At 44.8% G+C, this 16,534-nt stretch overlaps 1 protein-coding gene across 2 annotated transcripts; it reads left to right on the top strand.

The window, feature by feature from the left end:
- The first annotated feature begins 401 nt into the window (after positions 1 to 401).
- On the top strand, positions 402 to 16,291 carry map3k9 (mitogen-activated protein kinase kinase kinase 9). Of its 2 annotated transcripts, none has more exons than XM_030082138.1 (11): positions 402 to 1,064; positions 2,561 to 2,974; positions 5,873 to 6,053; positions 8,566 to 8,714; positions 9,074 to 9,249; positions 9,734 to 9,974; positions 10,146 to 10,268; positions 10,484 to 10,628; positions 11,445 to 11,557; positions 12,133 to 12,903; positions 13,134 to 16,291. In XM_030082138.1, exons 1-11 carry the CDS (start codon positions 665 to 667, stop codon positions 13,577 to 13,579), a joined length of 3,159 nt encoding a protein of 1,052 aa, XP_029937998.1. In that variant the 5' UTR covers positions 402 to 664; the 3' UTR covers positions 13,580 to 16,291. The 2 variants fall into 2 exon arrangements, with proteins under 2 accessions (XP_029937998.1, XP_029937997.1); XM_030082137.1 differs by having other exon boundaries at positions 13,131 to 16,291.
- The last annotated feature ends 243 nt before the right edge of the window (positions 16,292 to 16,534 follow it).

Genomic DNA, 16,534 nt, shown 5'->3' with positions numbered 1-16,534 from the left:
CACACACACACACACACACGTTATATCGTCTCATTACATCACTGAATAGTAGGTTGTTTGTTTGACTGTTTGTTACGTTGATTGTTTTTTACTCCTTGCTATGAATTCTGTTTTTATTTCAGGGAATTATGCATGGAAATTTACCTTGAGTTGATTCTTTTATTATGATTTGTTTATTTGTTTTTTGGGGGTCAGTAACAAAATAAAGGAGACAATTTGAAGAAAAAGAAATCTTGCTGCGCGTGTTTAATTGGCCATTACTGGCCTTGCTATTGTATGGCAAATATGATAGGCATCACATTTGACGCTGAAAGGAGGGGCGGGCGCTGAGGTGTGATTGACGTGTCTGTGCGCCAACAGGAAGCGGGGGATGATTCGCACATTGGCACAATTGGCTTAGAACACGGACCATTGCGCTCAAGCACTTACAGCGATGATTGGGTGTAGGTTTGTGCGTTGAGAATTATCAAACTGGAATTGCATGTTTGATAAGAGCCAGCGGAGAGTAAAGGGCAGACGATGCAGCAGAATGGTGCTTTGAGCTGCGTGTGTATGTGTGCGGGATTAGCCGCTACTTAGCTTTGTGTGCGGGGCGCTCCGAGCCGCCAGCCGCGTCAGGTGGATGCGCCCGCAGTGATCCAGGTCGCCCCTATGGATCGCGTCCATGGATGTCTTCAAACCTGCTTTGGACGATAGTTTGAGTCCCAAGGCGTGCGTTTCCTCATCGACTGAAACGGAGGCAGATGTTTTTCGCTGGCCGGAACCGGAGAATGGCATCAGCGGCGCGCCGGCTGCAGGTCCAGCCGCGTCGGGCTTCTGGACGGCCGTCTTCGACTATGAAGCGAGTGCGGACGATGAGCTCAGCCTGCGGAAGGGGGACCTGGTGGAGGTCCTGTCCAAGGATTCCCTGGTGTCGGGAGATGAGGGCTGGTGGACTGGTATGATAGCGGACCGGGTCGGCATTTTCCCCAGTAATTATGTCAGCAGTGGGAATGGCATTCCGGAGAAAATACGGGACACCTCAGATCAGCAGTACTCAGATTACTCAGTGCCTCCTCTGCACCGTGAGTATCCTATTGTGCTGCATACCACAGCAAATGAAACCAATGTGCTGTCAGTAAAAAAAAAATCGAGCACAGAGCTGTAGTGTCTTTGTTACAAGGCCAGAGAAGCCCACGTTGAGACTGCTATGTCATGGTAGGCGCAGTGCACTTGTGCTGGCCTAGAAACAGGCTCAGGCATCCTCACAGCGGGCCGGCGGGCCAGCCCAGCTTCAGGACCATTATTCATTATGTTGCCTGTCAAACAAGCAGCCAGCCACGTTCCGCGGTGCACCCCGCCTTGCTGCTCAAATTTCAGTGCACATTGTGCGTCGCAGCGTCCACAGAGCATTACTGAGTGGAATAATCATGGGATACGTCAGTGCGAGCATATGCATGACATTATCATCAGATATGGTGTGAAGCTTTGTTAGGGGCTGTCAGGCAAAGCCATTGTTTCTCACCGAGGCGTACATTTTTATGTGCATCAGTGCTCGTGCTCATGCACCAGGGGGGAATGAAAATTGTTCATCTGTCAAATTGTGTTTGTGGAGAAAAAGCCTCTGCAGCTGAGTGTGGAGCCAGGGCTGCTGGCACTCTTAAGTAAGCATAAGCAAAATCACTTATAGGATGCTGTACTGGAGCCAAATGTGAAAACACCATTATTTTCTATTGGCTTTTATGAACAATGTGCCAGGGTGATGCTTTGCAATCACAGAGCCCCTAAACATGCCCATACAGCCTATTTTCCCACAGAATGTATCAAGCATCTGTATGCAAGCATCAGCAGTAAACCACCATTAAATGAGCCAGTAAAACTGATGTTTGAAAGGTGCACACAAGGCCATATGACTGAGATCAGCTTTGCATTTGGGAACACCACGTTACTTCCACAGTCTTTGTTGGCTGTCGCTGTCTTTGTTGGGTTTCATCTCTCATACTCAGGCTGCTGTCCTACTTCCACATACCATCCCACCTGAAATATTCATCAAGGTCAGTCTGCTTAGCAGACTGTTAGGAATACACAACATGAACGTTTACAGGCACATCCCATAATACAGACACGGAGGCTCTTGTGCATGATAAGACTGCATATCACACACATCAGTAAGTGCCCTTGAATTTAAACACTCCTTGGAAAGGATCGTCTTCTTTTCTTTTCCTTCCATCTGTAGTTCTTCTGACATCCAAGCCAGATTTCAGAACAGATGCTCACCCTCATTTAACAGAACAAGGGATGGCTACAACGGTTGCTGTATTTAGGGGCTGCAGGGTGGCTTAGTGCTTTGAGAGAGCATCATTCAACTGGATGACCTGATTTCAAATCTTTGCTGGCAAGCAGCTGCCCTGCTGAAGTGCCCCTGAGCAAGATACTGAATCCCCACCAGCTCCAAAGGGGCTGGTTTGTAGCTGAGCCTGATCTCTGACTTTCCTGGAGGGGTCTAGTGAAAACACAATTTTCTTATCACTAATGTATATCACATCACTATTTGTTCTTATTTTCCTGTGTTTCTTCACAGTTCTGGAGATTGACTTCTCAGAGCTGACGCTGGAAGAGATCATTGGGGTCGGTGGTTTTGGAAAGGTGTACCGCGCATTGTGGCAGGGCAATGAGGTAGCAGTGAAGGCGGCACGACGGGACCCAGATGAGGACGTGGAGCAGACTTTGGAGAGCGTACGACAAGAGGCCAAGCTCTTCGCCATGCTTCACCATCCCAACATCATGGCTCTGCTCGGGGTCTGCCTGCAGGAGCCCAACCTCTGTCTGGTCATGGAGTTCGCCCGGGGTGGCCCCCTCAACCGGGCCCTGGCAGGGAAACGCATCCCTCCCTGCACACTGGTAGACTGGGCTGTGCAGATCGCCCGTGCCATGCACTATCTCCACTGTCAAGCCATCGTCCCCATTATTCACCGGGACCTCAAGTCCAGCAATAGTAAGATTGTCTCTCTGTCTCATCACCATTACTGGATTCTAAGACAATACTTGCAGTGATAGTCAGCTATGCAAGTCTTTGCATCGGCATAGATTTAAAGAGGCATCAAGAAACTTATGTTTATGAGTATATCTGTGACCAGCAACATCAACAGGTCTGTGACACAGCTTACACTAGTCTGTAATGGACAGAAATATTTATGTCATTTGTTCACAATAGTGAAAAACAGGGCTCAGCATTTGGCTTATAAAATTATTTAATCCTTGGTGTAAATGACCATCCCCAGCAGATGTATTATGTCCAGTTTGTGCTATGGGATAGTGAAATTCTTACTTGAAAACAAAAACATGTAGTTCTAAAACCTGTAGTTCCATGCTAAAGAAGTTGTCATGCACATTATAATTTGTGTAGAACTGCATAAGGAGCGGAGAAAGAAAAAGTAGGGTGTGTGCATGCGTTTGTGTGTGTTTATGCATATGTGTGTGTGTGTGGAGCAGTTGTAATCTTGCATTTTACCCTGTTGGATCCCCTAAATCCCAAGCCTATTACCAAGGATTTGCCCAGTGCTCTGCCTCAGCCTCCCTATTGGAGACTCAGACAACATACACAACCGGCTTCTTGACCTCCATTGGCTCATTCTGTGGTGAGCAGCTCAGGCGCCTGAGCACCATTGGCTGCTTTAAATGTTAAGATAGTCTAACTAGTTGCCATCCTGAGCTCAGCGGGGAAAACCCATGGCCTCTCCACAGTGCAGCAGCAGTGCAGTAAACAAACCCAACACTTTTACACGTCCACAGAAGCATCTCATCTGTGGTTCTGGCGGGGCTTTAGGATGTGCGTCTGTTGTGAGGAGGAAGTGGGTGCACTGAGACCCCACCCTGTGAAGTCAGACGGTGGTGATGAAGTTGTAGGAGGGTGTGTCATTTGGTTCTGCCCAGAAGTGTGTGCACAGAGAACATTTGAGTGAAAGAAAAGTGATGGAAGAAAAATTCCTGTTTACTATTTTGATACACTACAAAAAAAAAAAAAATCCCCATCATATTCAGTGTTTTTCTTCACACAAGTGAAAACATCTGGCAGTGGGATGAGATAATCTTACTTGTTTCCGATTCAGTTTCACTTGTTTCAGGAATTTTTCTGGGAACAAGTATAAATACGTCAAAACAAGGCAGAATAAGGCAGATCAGCCCATTAGTGTCAAGAAAATGACAATTTAAAAAAAAATTATGGAAACAAATTGATTTGCATTAAAAGCAAGTGGGATTATCTCATCCCACTGCCAGACATTTTTAAGAAAAAAAAAGATTTTGAGACACTGATACGATGGACTCTTTGCAGTGTATAACTAGATACTAAAGAAAACTTTTTTTTTTTTCCCCGTAAACCTTCATCTACTTCTGTGCAGGAACTTCTCAACCTAACTGCTTAATTCGTATCACATGCATCTAATCAAAAACCCTCGGCACAAACCCAATTCTAGTACGTGTTTAATTCTCTACTATTCTATGTGCCACACCTAATTACAACGTCAATTTATCACACAGTCTCCAAACAGCGGCTCTTTGTAGTTCTCTGTTTCAGCAGTCGGCCATAAAAATCTCTGTTTTAGCAACATTCACCAAACTCTTAGGAGTCAGACAGCCACCTCTGCTGACGACATCGTGTGGTGACGAGCTGAGTTGAATTGGGTTTTTAGATTACATGTAGGGCAGCGCAAGCTCGTGAGGCAAACTATAAATCCTGAATCCGACTTTAAGTAATGCATGCCTCAAGTACAAAGTTTGCGTTATGGGACAAACAAGCGTCCTCCGTCCTTTTTCTCACCAAATCCCCCCTCGCTCTCTTTTCATTTGTGATCTACTCAGTAATTCATCACTTGCAAATCCCACTAAACCCATTGAATTCTTGTTTACACCTTGAAAAATCCCGCTTAGAGAGTTTACCTCCACCCTTTTCAACGACCACTCGCATTCTAGATAACATGCGATGCCATTTAGTGGATGCGCTTATCTAAAGCACCTTGCGTCGCTGGGAGTGCGTACATGAGCGAGATTGGCCTCAGGGGGGAATCGAGCGTTTAACCTTGGCTGTGTTTGTTCCCTGTTCTGCACAGGACTGGGGTTTAAGCCACATGTTGGGGTTTAGTGTCTTTGGAAACAGCCTCTGTAGCGTTATACCCACATGAGCAGCAGATGAAGGGTCCCTTGATGTGCACCACAGCCTGGAGACACACCCTCTCCACTGGGCACAGCCACAGCAGATGGCCTGGCATTGTAGCGCTGAAAGGGGGAGAGCATGTGGTTAGGAGCAGAGCTGCTTTGCTGTCGTACATGGGAATTGGGTTGTTTTCTGGCGCCTATTAGAGCAAAAACTGTGTGCCAGAATGGGCCGCCTCTGTAGCATAACACTGGTATCTGTGTGCGGTTCAGACCTACTGCTGTTAACTTACCTTGTGAGGTTCTTAGCGGTGATCAAGGTCTGTATTTTTCATCTCTGATTTCCTCTGTCTTATTGGCTCGCAGCTTCATGGTTTCCCTCTCTTTTGTTCTCTCTCTCCTTTTCTCTGCTCTGCTTTTATCCTTCCAATCCTTTCATCACGGCCTCCCACCAACCGCCCCCTTGTTTTGCTCATTTACCGTGTATCTCATTTTTGCATTTCCACATGCATTGTGTTTTATTGTGGGCCCGATCCTGCTGTTACGCCCTTCCCGACATTTCAATCCCGGTTATGATTCCCTCAAACCTTTTATTTTACCGTCAATCCACCTGCTGATTTGCACACATGATTATTCCCCCGCATCCTCCAACCCCTCCCACCATCCTCCAATCTGCCCATCCTACTGAAACTCCCCTCCACCACTCCCCACACCACTATCACCGTCCCCTCCAAATATCCAGTCCTTATCCTTGAGCGGGTCGAGATGGAAGACCTTAGCAACAAGACTCTGAAGATCACAGACTTTGGCCTGGCCCGAGAGTGGCACCGCACCACCAAGATGAGCGCCGCCGGCACCTATGCCTGGATGGCCCCCGAGGTTATCCGCTCGTCCACCTTCTCCAAGGGTAGCGACGTCTGGAGGTGGGCAGAACAGGGAGGCATGCAGCCACAAAGTGCATCTGTGCTGGAGGTTGTAGAGCTGGAATCAGAACCGAAAGCAGTTGAATCAAAAAGCACAAAAATATGAGTAACAAGTGCAAACAAAGTAGCAGCTTCCATAGTAACACAAAATATATCAAAGCATGGTAGAGGAATAGGTGTCACTTATGATGAAATGGGTTCAAAACATGAATTCATGCATTTTTTCAACCTTTATTTATTCTCAACGGTCACTGAGGTTTAGGCTTCATTTACAATGACATACATGCAATCATAAAACATACACTGAACTGTACATATTTCTCTATAAATATACATTTAGCATTCACTATATACATTCAGGCTGCGTTAAAAGTCTAGTAGAGCTCAAGTTGTGATTTGAAGGTATGCTGCATAGACACTGACATATGATTCACTTTCATATTCGCTGTCATTATAGAGGTATAACCTGTTAAGACTTATTGATTTCAGTCCAATTTGAACTTTATGGCTTTAGATGTAAGTTAACAACACTGTGGCCTATTAGTCTTTGTTCTTTGACTCACACGGCACTACAGGAATTTGTATCAATACACCGCTGTTATTTTTTTGACAGTACCCAATATTTTCCAAACTATAATAGCTGATACCAATATGCCTGTAGAACAGATACAGCTGCGAAATAGGTTCAGCTTCTTAGATAGGTCTGTTTTAAAATAATTCAGTGTTTTTAAACAAAAGACCTTGTTGCTAAATTGTCTGTTGTAGAAATTATAATTTCTTGGAAAGAAAAAAAAAAAGGTAACAAATCAGCTAAATATCAGCTTATATCACACTTACACTGATATTGCTCTTTAAAGCTGATATTGATAGTCTGCCGATACCCGTTCTATTGTTAATCTGCCTTACTAATTTCTTTTCATGTGTACTCATGCTATGTGATTAATAGTTTGTTGATCATGGTCCCATTCGTCATCGCATTCATGTTCCTGTGCTCTGCCTGTCTGCTGCATCTTCATGAGACGAGCTCAGCGCGCAGGGAGGAGCGACTGCAGTGGCACAAACTGACCCGCTCAGCTGTCCCAGACTGAATGTGGGGTTTCCCTTTCTAAAACAGGATCACAGGGTTTTAGATGAGAGCCCGGAGGAGGCAGCGTGCATTATAACCGCAGTGATGGGAAAGATGAATGCCGTCAGCACTCCTAGCCAGGGACGGGAATTACACCGGCTCACTTGCACATTTTCTCAATCGATGCGTGTGTAAAACAAACCTTGGTCAAATAATATTCATAAAGCATTTTTGTGGTTTGTTTTACTGTATGTAAGTGCCAAAATGGTGGAATTTGCATAAGACAGTGGGCACTGGGAACTGTAGATTACCATAGCAAAGAATCTGAGAGTGAGTTTAGTTCAAACAAACAGGGAGGGTTACTTCCAAGTGGTGTTTTATCCATGTTTGGTTTAAAAGTGCCCTTATTTTCTAGAACATGGATGGAGATAATGGATATAATACGATAACAGCAATTACCCAGCTAGGCTATTGTGTTGTAAATGGACAATGGTTTGGCCATTTATCCATGGCTTGTCCGATTTTGAATTTCTGGGCCAATTACGATGTTTTAAATAACTAATAATTTTATTTTTTACAACTGTTATGAAGAGTTTAGGCCCTCATTATACTCTATATGAATGACCAAAATTCAGTCAAAGGAGTTTTTGTAATAATCATGAATATAACCTTCTTTCACATGATAGCAATTATTTTTCTCTGTTTCAAAAGCCTTTTTAATACACTTTATGACTACCTACACCAATAAATTTCTCCTTTCGGGGGGCGCCCTGGTAGCTCACTGGCTATGAGTGCGTACTGCTTTTTAAGGCCGAGTCCTGACCGAAGCATCCTGGGTTCGAATCCGAGCCCTCCTCTCTCCCCCCCTTCCCTTCCTGTCTCCCTCCACTGTGACTGTCAAATAAAGCAGAAATGCCAAAAAATAATCTTAAAAAAATCTCCTTCAAACAAATGTTGACTATTAAATTCAAGTTTCTCACCCAAAATAACAAATCATGATAACATAATAATTTATCCTTGCCCAATACTCATTTCTACCGAACCGAGCTTGAACACATCACAGTGTATCCTAATGCAACCTCTAATGATAATGAGCATGATAATAATCTCCTTTTGTCGTGGAGGCATCCCGTGGAAGAACCAACCCAAACACCTTTACAAATAAATGTACAGATAAATCGGTGCATCCCTACTCGTCATTATCTCTATTTGCTGCGGTGGATCCTCAAATATCAGTCACATGACTCTATCGGTGTTATCTGCGTATTTCAGCCTTTTCTGTCTCATGCTGAAATGAACACGATTAGAGTGCAAAAGAGTATTATTCTGTTCTATTTTCTTTTGCACAAATTTTAAATGGTATATTCATTTGTATTCATAAATATCCTCAGGATCCTATGTCACTTTTTTCTATCGTTTTTCTCTTTTCTGTTTTTGACCATGAAGTTATGGCGTGCTGCTGTGGGAGCTGCTAACAGGAGAGGTGCCTTTTCGGGGTATTGATGGTCTTGCTGTTGCTTATGGTGTGGCAATGAACAAACTGGCTTTGCCCATCCCCTCCACCTGTCCTGAGCCATTTGCACGTCTTATGGAGGGTAAGAAGGAAAAAACGATTTTGTATCGTCCAAAGTGGATAGTAATTATTATACAGTCATTAATGCATGAACCAACATTTTCGCTCATGTTGAGCCATGGGCTGAAAAGATGCTGCTGAATGTTCAGACATGTAATATGTAAGCAGTAGATTTGTGAGTGTTTAGGCACCAGTCTATTTGTTGGCTTTACAAGAAGTAAAATATCTCAAAATCCCTCCTGAAATATAGTTTCATCACATCCAAGGAGAATAAACGGAATATGTTATCACTCTGTGGAGGCATTATGGAGCCAAAATGAGTTTTGTCATGCCGCGAAATTGGCAACAGTTTGAGATTGTCTTTTTCATCTTCCGGAACAGACTGCTGGAGCCCAGATCCTCACTCCCGGCCCCTGTTCACCAGTGTCCTGGACCAGCTGACTGCCATCGAGGAGTCCGGCTTTTTTGAGATGCCAGTCGAGTCCTTCCACTCTCTGCAGGATGACTGGAAACTGGAAATACAGGAAATGTTTGATCAACTGAGGACCAAGGAGAAGGTGGGAACAGAAATTTTAATGTTTTAATACACAAAATGGTATCCTACGTTAAGAACCGAAAACATTAGAGGAATAAAATGAAGCCCTGAGCTGTGTTGCGGTATTTCTCCTTTATCAGATGGTGTTTGTGGAGATGTGGTGGGATTTCAGAACATATTCAGGATCGCTCATCATGAAGCTTATGTAGTAATGTGCCAAAACACCAATCTGTTCTGGCAGGCATTCCCTGTTGACATAAGAGTACTGGCATCATGGCTACACTTACATAACGTAGAAAAATAAGTTTTTTGGGGAAGCCTCGGTGTCTCGTTGTGTCGAGCACATAACACTGAGGCTGAGCAGCAACGGCCTGGGTTCAAACCCGACCCCAACCGCACCCGTCCTTCCTGTCTGTCTCCACTGTGTCAGCCTAATAAAGCAGAAATTCCCCCCCAAAATAATCCAAGAAAATAACTTATTTTGATAAGTCCTGATCTTTGCTCAGGAGCTGCGATCGTGGGAGGAGGAGCTTAGCCGCGCGGCGCTACAGCAGAAGTGCCAGGAGGAGGCGCTGAGGAGGCGCGAGCAGGAGCTGGCGGAGCGAGAGATCCACATCCTGGAGCGAGAGCTGAACATCATCATCCACCAGCTGTACCAGGAGAAACCTCGCGTGGAGAGCAGGCAGGGCAAGTTCCGCCGCAGTCGCCTTAAACTGAAGGACGGGAACAGGATTAGCTTGCCATCAGGTAAACAAACTGTAGATTTGTTCAGTATTTATTATTTATTCAGATCCCCAGAACACAAAGAAGAGGAAAAAACACACAAATATGTGAAAAGAACCTGTCCAAATTGTGGAATTGTGCATAAGGTTTGACTTCATCCTCCTTTTATCTGCTTTTTCTGGAACCCTAATTTAGATTTCCAGCACAAAATCACAGTGCAGGCTTCGCCCTCACATGATCGACGCCGGAGTTTGCTCAGCAGCGGTTCCAGCCCTCCGACCAGTCCACCGATACTGCCCCGTCTGAGAGCCATCCAGCGTAAGCACCACGTGCATCGAGGATTTAAAATGCAGTCCGATCAAAATGATAGTAATCACCGATAGAGCACAGGATTTGTGTTTACCCTGCCAAGACGTTCACATGCACTGCGTCATTACACTTTAATTAGTAATTCATAACAAGCGCTTCAGTGTTTTGGCCTTTGATATCAGCTGCGTAAATTTAATCCTTTTAACATCTCTGTTGTTTTGCAGTCACCCCGGGGGAGGGCAACCTCACGGCCTGGGGTCGCAATGCAGGTTTCCAGCAGGAAGAAGAGGAGGGGGAGAGGAAGGGCTCCAGGAAGAAGGGCAGATCCCGTGGCTCGGGGCCATACAGGGAGCACAGCGCAGACGCCAGGTGAGAGGACATGAAAAGCAGTGGAATGTAACCAGCCTCAACTCGGTTTACTCAGTTTTTTTAGTCAGGAAACAGAGTTCGCCCACCTTTAAAGTCCTTATGATTGAATTCTTGGCATACAGTAACATAATAATAGGTCATGTTACACTAATGCTTAAATGGAAACAGGGTCTATTTCAGAAAACAAACCCTCGTGAATACTGTACTGGAAATATGAAGAGAATATTTAATTATCAACCTTCACTGGCAACCAAACAACGGAATAATATTAAAAAGCCAAAGCACCATGGTGACCTGAGGTATTAACAGCAAAGTCTTATTTTCAGAATAAAGATAAATAAGCTGGCTAATTGGAGAAGAAATCCAAGGAAAACTATCAAGTGATAGTAGATCGTGAGATAATAGATCCCAATGAGAAATACTGTGGTAATAATACTGCTTTGTCATTTGCATATTTGGCTTCAGGATTTCACTTTTTAGCCTTTGTTGCTGAAATGTCCTGATAACTGGATGTTTAAAAGATATTTACATTGTATGATACATTTTTGTATTATATCATCTTATATATAGTTTCTCACCTCAGAGAAATCTGTCTGGAGTCCATAGTTTTGTTCTCTTCTCCACAGCTACATCGCTGATTTAAGTGTACTGTGTTTTGTTTCAAGAACATATGATCATGGGGAAATGAAGCACAACAGGATTGTGAAAATTGCTGCTTTATTGATCTTGCACTGCCTTTGTTACTGTGCATGTTCATTCTTACCAAACAAGGCTTCTGATTGTGCATGCTCTCTCTTCATCCTGTTTTCCTGACAGTGTGAAGCCTGCCCATGAGGGCAGCAGGCAGCGGTCCTGCAGTGCCCCTAACCTGCGTCGGTCCCCCCGACACAGTCCAGCCGTGCCTGGAGTGCCAAGCCTCGTGGAGATGGGTAAGCAGCACAGCTTAGCAGGTCTGTTGTTCCTGGCATGTGAAGCTCTGCATGGTATGATAATACAGCGAGCAGCTGTAACCTTTAAGGTTAGACAAGTGGGCTTGTGGCAGGAAGGACACTTTGAGTCCGCAGACAGGCTGGGAAAATCTGGATGGTCAAAGTGAGTAAGACACTTTACTCCTACATGCAGCTGCTCACTGGCCAGCGGTCAAAGACTGTGGTTGAACTGAGCAGATCCCAGATGTGGATTTGTGTCACTTTATGAATGTGAATCCAATGTTGCTGAAATGGACCAGGCATGCTAAACAAACTGTGTGTGGATTAGTGGAATTAAAATACACAAATAATATATATGTAAGTCTTAGTTCAGTTTGCAATAATCAAAAATGATGATGTGTGGTTCTCATCCTTTCTCAGTTGAATCTTGTTGTAGACATGTATTATGATGAATGCTTTTCATCATAATACATGTGCAGCTTTAATGTGCAGCTATTTGTGCATCACTGCCCAATCTTGTTCCCCTTTAAACATCAACCACGGTGACATTCGCCTGTGAATCGTCCTGTTTTCAGAGAATGAAGACTGCTGCTTCACCGCTGAGCCAGGCAGCTCTCCTGGCCAGTCCTACCTCTGCATCCCCTTCAACAGGGACGGCCACGCGGCTGCTGCTAACGGTGATGGAGGAGAGTACTGCCCCAGTGGCCATGTCCCAGAAACACCCCCGAGCAGGAAGAGCCCAGGTGGGGCCCGGCGCTCCGAGCTGGTCCTGCTGGGCTGCGGGGCCCTGCTGGCAGCCGTCGGATTGGGCTTCAACCTGCTGACTTTAGCTCAGCCTGAGGGGAGCATCAAGCCGCGATGGGAGGGTTTCTTCCACAGAACAGGGGGCCAGAGGCGGAGCACCAGCCCCCCGACTCGCAGACTGTTCCGACGGGAAAGCCCTCTGAAACCTCCAGCACCCTCGCTGCCCGAGCGAGGCGTGCCTGCCTCTTTGACACTGCTGTCCTTATCCTCGGTGTCTGACTGTAACTCGACTCGCTCACTGCTGCGCTCTGACAGTGAGGAGTTGTTAGTCTACCGTCCCGCCTCGCCGCCTCCACGGGCTGCTGTCCCGCGTCACGTCTTGCAGCCGCAGACGCTGCAAGCCCCTGTCAACCCTCTGGTCAACACTCACCTCGAGAGCTTCAAGCGCAACCCGCGCCAGTCTCTCACACCCACGCACATCCCCTGCGCCCCGAGCTCCTCGCGTAGCTTACGCAGAACCCCGTCCGACGGAGCAATCAAGAAGAACTGCCCTCCGAATAATCTCCAGCCTTTGCCAGAACAAACAACATTAGAAAACACAGGTAAAGATTTTTGTCTCTCTAGCTTTTACTATTTTATATTCAATATTTTGTGCCAGTGTTCAATATTTTTACATTTCACTGTTTTTATACCAAAAAATGACATAGATGGAGGTCAAAAGGCCACTAACACAGCATGTAGACCACCATGAGACACTAAAACTCTCCATTGAAATACAAACTAATAATTTTCCTAATCCTGTTGCCTAATCGCTCTCTTTTCACCATAACAGGAGGCTTTAGAGGTGTAAAGGAAGAGTGTTCTGAGGTACCACGCCTACCCGACCCAAATGTGGTGTTCCCTCCAACACCGCGTCGTCGCTGTGCTCCCGAACGCCCCAAAACTCTGGACTTTGTGGCTCGGCCGCGGCCCTCCCCGCGGGCGCGCTGTGACATGTTCTGGGCTGAAGGGAGGCCCAGGGGGAGCCTGGGTAACGGAGAGTCCCCCGCCCACACCTCCAGCACAGAGACCCCTCCCACTGTGGAGTTTGGGAGGGACATGGCCGTGCCGCCTACACCCATGGAGGCCCCGACACCCTACTCCCCACGCAGGAACGACAACCTGCTGGATTTGCAGGACGAGGGACAGTGCCGGGACGGGACGGTCCCACTCTGTAGACCGGAGCTCAGCTTTCCCAAAGACTCACCTTACCGCTACAGGCCTGGATTCTGGTCTTAACTCGGCCCCCCTGTGTGTACAGCTCCCGTCCTCCTACCAGTTTCCAGTGGTGCAACACAAGAAGGGAACTTTTCCCGCTATTAAGCTTTGGATTGTTTAAAGATCTGGGTCAATTAGTACTTGCAGATAATTTTTAGCATTTGTTTTTACCTGTAATGAATATCTGATGGGTGTGTTGACATGAACCATGCCATTCAGAAAGTTGTAAACCACAGGAAAACATGTACAATTGACTTTCATACGTTTACTGTGGTTATTTAAACTTTTGTAGTATTGCCCTCCCATATGGCACCTGAGACGGCTAAAGCAAACCATGAAAAGTATTTGAAAATATTACTTGACCCAGGTCTGGTTGTTAATGCATTATACGGACAAGATCATCCTCTTGTTTGGTTTTTCTCACTTACTGATGCCATGTCATTTTTCTTTTGGCGACGCTGTAAAGATTCGTGTCCCGAGAAACAGCAGAACAGATGTACCCGTTTGCTTTGTAGCGCAAAAGGCACCGACAGTCTCACAAAGCTTTACACATTCTTCCTCTTCGTTTCAGGCTCGAATTTGAGATTGTGCATTTTATGAAGTGCGCCTTTCTGGAAAGCATCATGAATGTAAAGCTTCAGATTTTCCATTGTTGTTAAAAAAAAATGATTTACACTATGTTATTTGTACTTCTTCTGCAAAAAAAACAACAACTTTCTTTGTGTTACTTGAATTCATGTGTAAATCTCACTCTCTCGGGCCTCGGGTTTTGTGTCGTAGATTCCTGTTTTTGTACTGAACACCTGTCATCACCAATCACTTCTAAAAATATCCCAATTAAAGTTCTGCTGTTGTAATAATACAAGCACTTCCCTACATTAGCCACCCACAGTCTTCAAACGTTGTTAATACTGTAATGTCTGACATCCTCTCCAGCCCTGTGTGGCAAACTGTACTATAATTACGAATGTGACTATTTGACTTAGGCTGACTGCCTGCTGAACTGCTGGTTCTCGACTGGTTTTGCAATTTGTATCATCAGGAAATAATTACCAGTACATCAAGTAGCTTTCTCGTTTCCTCTGTGATGTATTCTTTGTCTGCGACCCAACACTGTCAGAGCAGCTTGGGATCTTCCTGTGGGTCCCGAGGCACCAGTTGAGAAACGCCTCTGCGCACTAAAAGGGAACATTTGTATTTGTAACTCTGTAAATTGTCTGCCTCATGAACTGTTGCTGCAGATGAGTGGAACATGGGAGTCGTGTTTACATTAATGTAAGGGACAAACTGCATGACTCTTGAGCGGCACATGGAAAAAAAAAAACGGGCCCCGGTGGCATGTGAAAGTTTATTTCTGATTATTTATGTTTATATTGATTTTAAATTATATTTAATTTTTCATTAACTTATTTGAGGACTTATTTTTTTAATTTACTGTATTTGCCTTGCTTTTTTTGGACACTCCTTAATGCTGTTGATGAATGTTTTGAGAGTGTGATCTGGCTTGTGAGAAAATGTGTTTATTCATTTTCCTGTAGCTCATCTCAGGCATAAGATGCTTCACAGCGGATCACTGCAGTGGTGTGGACAAAACACCCGGAGCCTGCTGCCTCTGAGGTTTCATCAGAGCAGCTGAGAGCAGCCACACTAACTGGTAGTTCAATGCAGCATTTGCATTTTGAGTAATTTCTTCCTCGCCACACTTTGAATTATCCTCAGTTTTATTTTGCCTCTGTTTTTTCCAGTTCAACTGTAAAAAAAACTCACATAGTCATTCTCTGCTGCTCTTTGCCCTGCTACTACTAGGCGAGGCTGACATCCAAAATTGCGTATTGTGATACTATGCAGTCAAAATATCACAATATTTGCTATTACATTGTCTGAAATATTGCAGATAGCCACACATATTGCAATATTCGATATTGCCAGATATCAGCCCAAGCCTTGTTGCCATTGTCCCCTCTGCTGCTTGTGCGTCTCACTCAGAGTTACATGTTCCCATTCAATATGAGAGTTGACTGAATGAAGTTGTTTTACTGAACTGAAGGCATGCAAACTGGGCTGTGCACACCGCTTACAGCTCAAAATTTGTTTTTCTCTTGTTCGTATGGACCAGATGTGGGTCAAATGGTATTTTCAAATTATTATCAGTGTATGATATAACTTACTTGGAGCACCAAATGGGGTAATCGGTTGTGCAGTGCAAGAAAACTCACTAGATTTACTCTTTTCTGTGATTGCCTCAACTATCTGGCACAGGTTAAAAAACGCTAACAATTATTTGCAAATGCTATTTGACCCAGCTCTCAAAGGGAGACGGTTAAAGCTTGTTCCACTCATTTTATTTACATTTTTTTCAAGTGACCTCTCAGCCCAGAATATTGTATCCACCGAGATTTGATCTCTCAAGTTAATTTATTGTAAGTGTGAACCAATGTATTCTGTATGTAAATGTGAATGCTTTTTTCTCTGAGGAGTCGGGAGAATGTGATAATCTTTGATGTGCAACACAGTATTTCGACAAAGGGTGCAAGTTGAAGCAAAGCACCCCCCCATCCTCTGAGGCGTAGCTAAGGTGTCTTTAACCGTTGGAAATATTACCACAAATAAGCTGATCATACTGTTGCTTATGGACAATATTTCAGGTTGGAAAACAATACTGTTACTGACAGACTTGTATTTGCACTGGAACACACTGATTTGAGTAAAATCGTAGTAAACAATTCAACCGTGCCACTGCTTCTCCTTTAAGAGACCGTTTCCTCACGGGGGTTAACAACAGTAATAGTGAGGCAAATTGTTAATAATTATTCAACTTTCAAGGTGTGCCTCCGCTATTGAACCAGTAAATCGAGCTGCTTTTCTGCATTAATGTACCATGCCTTGATCGTCTGAGAAATCAACTCACTGACCCGGCTGATTATTCACTCTCACCATGGCAACTGCCAAGAGGAAAAGGTGTGAAATTATCTCAAT

This window comes from Myripristis murdjan, chromosome 22 (assembly GCF_902150065.1).
Source record: "Myripristis murdjan chromosome 22, fMyrMur1.1, whole genome shotgun sequence".
Taxonomy (NCBI): Eukaryota; Metazoa; Chordata; class Actinopteri; order Holocentriformes; family Holocentridae; genus Myripristis; species Myripristis murdjan.
The sequence above is the reverse complement of the archived record's forward strand: the minus strand, read 5'-3'. Positions and strand labels throughout refer to the sequence as shown.